This window comes from Triticum urartu, chromosome 7A (genome assembly GCF_056163025.1).
Source record: "Triticum urartu cultivar PI428250 chromosome 7A, HENAU_Tu73, whole genome shotgun sequence".
Lineage (NCBI taxonomy): Eukaryota > Viridiplantae > Streptophyta > Magnoliopsida > Poales > Poaceae > Triticum > Triticum urartu.
Genome location: NC_141879.1, coordinates 556,712,157 through 556,717,197, shown reverse-complemented (window position 1 = coordinate 556,717,197; position 5,041 = coordinate 556,712,157). Strand labels below are relative to the sequence as shown.

General features: G+C 39.5%; 1 protein-coding gene across 1 annotated transcript; it reads right to left on the bottom strand.

Moving 5' to 3' along the window:
- On the bottom strand, positions 1–1,225 carry LOC125533104 (uncharacterized). The gene is made up of 3 exons (XM_087533346.1): positions 1,142–1,225; positions 889–1,035; positions 1–360 (listed from the first exon to the last, which is right to left on the bottom strand). Exons 1-3 carry the CDS (start codon positions 1,223–1,225, stop codon positions 1–3), a joined length of 591 nt encoding a protein of 196 aa, XP_087389472.1.
- Positions 1,226–5,041: the final 3,816 nt, after the last annotated feature.

Here is a 5,041-nt window from a genome sequence, read left to right as displayed (position 1 = left end):
CTAGGTCTCTGCATCTTTCTTTGCCATCTCAGTTGCCATCTGTGCCTTCATATCATCAATCAGTTCTTTTCTTACCTCCTGCTGATATGTAATGGCAGACTGCAAATGTCTGAAATCCACCACCCTATCCTCCTGGAAGTTCATAAGCTGATGCACATCTTGGACTAGCTTGTCATAGTTGGCCTCCAACTTGTTCTTCTCTTCTGTCAGATGGTGGACAGTGAAAGAACTTTCAAGATTGTCATTCACCCTATCACTCTTGGCATCTTCAACCATTGCCCATAGCTTCAACAATGCATTTTGCATTGTTTGGGGCCACTGGTGATCAACCCATTCAACAAAGCCACAATTGCTACCTTCCTGCAAAAACAACAACAACACCAACAGTTCATACAACAAGTAATTACACAAGATCACTGAAATTGCCAACAAGAATATCTAAATTTAACAAGAGGAGCAGCCACTTGAGTAGCTGACTGACTAGGTTAGATACTCTAGTGTTCATATCAAGGTGTGTTCAACCATTTTTAAACATATGGCCAGTTAAAAAAATTTCACAGCAAGCAGAGTACTCCAGCAAGCAAAATATGCTCATGCTTGACCTAAATAAGCTACTCTAGTACCACTATGAACCAAAATTACTATGCCATTGTACTCCAGCAAACAAAATATACTCATGCTTGACCTACATAAGCTACTCTAGTACCACTATGAACCAAAATTACTATGCCATTGTACTCCAGCAAAATATACTAATGCTTGACCTAAATAAGCTATTGTACTACCACTATGAACCAAAATGTTCACAACATCAGATTACTCCAGCAAGCAGAGTTCAATATGGCCCTAACAAACTAAGAAAAAAATCACTATGCCTACAATCCATACCGGCTGTGCACATGCTAAAAACCTCCTGCCTGTGTCAGTTCCTTCAAAGGCAACAAGCCTCTCAGATGCCATGCCGTGCTTCTCACATGGGGACATCACCTCCAGCTCAAGCCCCTTGTAATCTGGATCTTCAAGGCTGAAAGGGACCTGCAGAAGCTCGCACAAAGACAATGGCCAAATCAAAACCTACCTAAATCAACCAAATCAAGTAATCCCAAATCTGAAACCCTAACCCTAAACTCACTGTCCTGACCTGGTTGAGCCCGTCGGTGGAGGAGGAAGACTGCATGTACGGGAGGCTAGACTGGTCGTCGCTGCTTTCATCCTCCAAAACCATGGCGTCGGCGGGGCGGGGCGGCGGCCGGCAGTCGGGACGCGGGCGGCGGTGACGGAGGGAATGAGTCGAGGAGGAGGAGGAGGGGAGGGGAATGGTGCGGTGGGGGCAAACCGGTGCGACCGGACTGGGTTGGAGAACGGCTCGTCCTAGTCAGCACGCGGGCACGCGCCGATTGGCCAGCGTGGCACCTGACGGGTGGGCCCGAGCTGTCGGATACAACGTCAATACGTATAAATCAGCGTTTTAGCCTTTTTCCAAAAACTTGGACCAATATTGGTACTGACACGCAAAAATTAACAATCATGATACCAATCTGCATGTGACGTCCCAATTATGGTACTTCTGTGCAATTAACACGTGCACGAGGGAGAAACAAAGAACCATAGTCGTTGGCATGGAAAATTCGAACTCGGCATGCATGCGTCGGGACTAACACAAAAATTACTATCAAGTACTAAAGCCCAGCCGTTGTACCCTAGAATTAACAGTGAAGATGTTTCAGTCTATATAGACAAATATACGATAGCTTGTTCGACTCTTGTTTTAATAATATAATAATAGTTTTAAGATAAACACATCACTTGACATGTTTTATTTTTGTGGTTAGCTATACCGAAGATTTAAAAAATAAAAAAATAATCTTCACATTTTCTTCTTGGTTTATGTAGTTATCATACACTTATTAATAGCATGCAATTTCAGTACTTCTACATTAAAATCAATATTTTAACATTCTGATAGTCCAATAACCTACAAATATTTCCATGGTTTCTTGCCACTGAGTTGATGGGCTATGCTTCTTATATATGCAATATTGTCTTAAGATGCATGCAATATATAATTATGCTCTACTGAGATCGAATGTATAGGTTAATAAATTTTGTACTGAGTAAACTGCACTTCTATAATAATATGTACCATAACTAGTAACTTTTACAATAAGATAATGCTAATGTGATGCATGTGTATGTTCTTGCGCATGCCTATTGCCTAAGTGTGCCTTTTTTCTTTCGGTAATCATAATCAGAATGTTTGCTGGTAGGGATGGGCAGTGCGAACGTTTTGATGGCAAGTTCAATCATCGTTAGTGATGGCAAAGATGATAATTTAAGTTAGAAAGCACAGTAATTTTGTGACGAAAAACTGAACTGCAACGGAGTTGTCATGCTTGCTAACTAAAACTGCCATTCTCAGCCAATGCAAATCGCCATCAAAATTATTCGCAAATGTCATCCCTCCAGCAAACTTTCGCTTGCTATCGGGTCCTTTTCTGTTACACTCTACATACCCCTGATTTCACCCTGCATGCGTGCAAGATGTTGCGTGTATGAACTGGATTCCGGGGCCGGCTGGTAGAAATTAATGCAACAAACAGAATATTGAAGAAGACGACGGCCAAATCTTTTTGGCTCTCACCACTAATTCCATGAGGTGTTTCTTTCAAAGCAGCATGGAAAGTTACTTTCATTATCTCGTACCGTCAATGGACTACAAATAGGATTTTATCCTAGTCGTATTACTACTTCATCTTTATTTATACTAGTCGTAAACTAAAAATTCCACGATCGTCTAAACTTTTCTTTGAGCTGGTCGTCTAAACTACTACTGATGTGATAGAATGTGCTTATTTTCAACTTCCCTGTCATCGCCGGCTGTCGGCGAGCCTGAATCTTCTCTGAAAATTTTGTTTGGTTTCTATGTAATGCAAAAACACAGCCGTACAAGTAAATGAAACCGTGGCGGTAGAATTTTGTATTTGACCGAAAGCATAGAATTCCAAGTATGCTGGTTGGTGGGTGCCTACGTACACCGATCACCGATAGTGTTGTGGAGTAGCAACAGAGCTGCTGCTAGTTACGTTCGAGATTCTGTCAAACGTCCCAAGTATATAGCCGTCCCGCCGCCGCTTTGACATCTTCCGTCTTGCTGCTCCACTCCACATATTCAAGTACTAACTCTTATCCGTAGACTCTGGTAGCAACGTGGAGAAATTTAAAGCCGTCGCTACGCCAAGTGACGCCATTGCCAAGTGCCACTTACCAACAATCAGAGCTTCACTATGTTTAGTAGCTAGAGTAGTCCTTAATGCAAGCATCTGCGATGTGTCACTTGTTGTTGGAAAACCTGTTACATTGGAGTATGGTATTTTCGAGACCAAGCACCATGAAGGCCTTAATTTTGAAAATTTCAAAATTTAATCTTTTCAATTTCAAAACATTTTGAAAAAAATTACACACGCATACAAGGATGTAGAGTGTATATGTGTAAAATTTCAGGATGAAATACCATGAATTGCGAGCTGCATAAAAAATAATTCAAAACATGTACTTTGAAGATGAATAGTAATATGCTAAAAAGGCTCAAATTTGTCTTTTTTTTGTGTAGCTATCATTTTAACATATTTCAGCTTGAAAATTTACATCCATGTACATTATGTCTCTAGGTATATGTATATATTTTTAGAATTTTTTTGATTTGAAAACTTTGAATTTTGAAGCTTTGAAATTAACGCCTTCGTGAAGCTTGGTCTTCCTCCATTCTTTTATACAAGGCCACTATAAAAATTACATTTTGCATCTAATACAAGGCCACTAGCAGTAATTGAGACAAAAATTAATGATGTTTTCTCATATAGCAACTTGTTTAATACTTGCATGCATGTAGTTATAATGAGACCATACTAGTACTTCTTTGACATTACTTTTGTTGTATGCATGCAGTCATATTAATGATCTCAGTTAACGAAAAGAAAAGTTGGCTTCCAAAATGGTCATCAAATTTTACCTACCTATAATACGAGTTTGTGGCCTTATATCACTACTAGAAAAAGGGCTGCTGGTGGCGCACCTGTTTTCGCTACTAATGGCGCACTACAGGTGCGCCACTAGCACCACGCCATGCGCCATTAGTATCTGGTATACTAATGACGCACCACGCAGGAGTGCGCCATTAGTAGCAATTTTTTTTAATTTTTTTCAATTTTTTTCTTAATCTCGGGTCACTATGGCTTAATCTCGGGTCAATAAGCTTAATCTCAGGTCAAATCACACTCTGTGGTCAAACTTCTCGGAAGGTCACCCATCCTCACACTACTCCAGCCCGAGCACGCTTAGCTTCGTAGTTCTATCCAACCCCAGCACCACCTCACTTCATAGACACTTGTTGATATATCTATCATATCAATCCTATTAAACCTTGTTGATGTCTAGGACTTAGTTCATGAGTACGATGAAATTTTAAAAAAATATTTCAAACTTCCCGGTCATATTACGTATCATATTTTGAAAAATAATTCAAATTTTTTTCGAAACCAATTTTTTTTCTGTTACTAGTGGCGCACCTAGCATACGGTGCGCCACTAGTAAGTTTGAATTTTTTTGAATTTTTTTGCCTTCGGATCTTAAAAGCCCCGTAATTTTTTTTCTGTTAGGTTTTTGGGGGTTTTGAAAATGTTTAACGGGGTTCCCTAAATTTGGATGTAACTTTTCGAGTAGATGATTTTTCATATAGAAAACTTTTTAATCCGAGTTCGTATGCAAAAGTTATGCCCATTTTACAAATTCCAAAGAGATTTTGCAAATAAAGTCGAAATTCATATTTGTAAATTTTTCCAACAACTAGACCACATATCACTTGGGAAACTTATTTTCTTTTATTTTTTGACATTTCCATCAATTTCTTTTATTTTTTTAAACTGAAAAGGTGGTCCGGGGGGTGCATTCGGTGGAAGTTTTGGGCCAAGTTAGTAATGGCGCACCACACCCATGATGCGCCATTACTAGTTTTGAAAAAAAACAAATTCTGATTTTTTTTTAA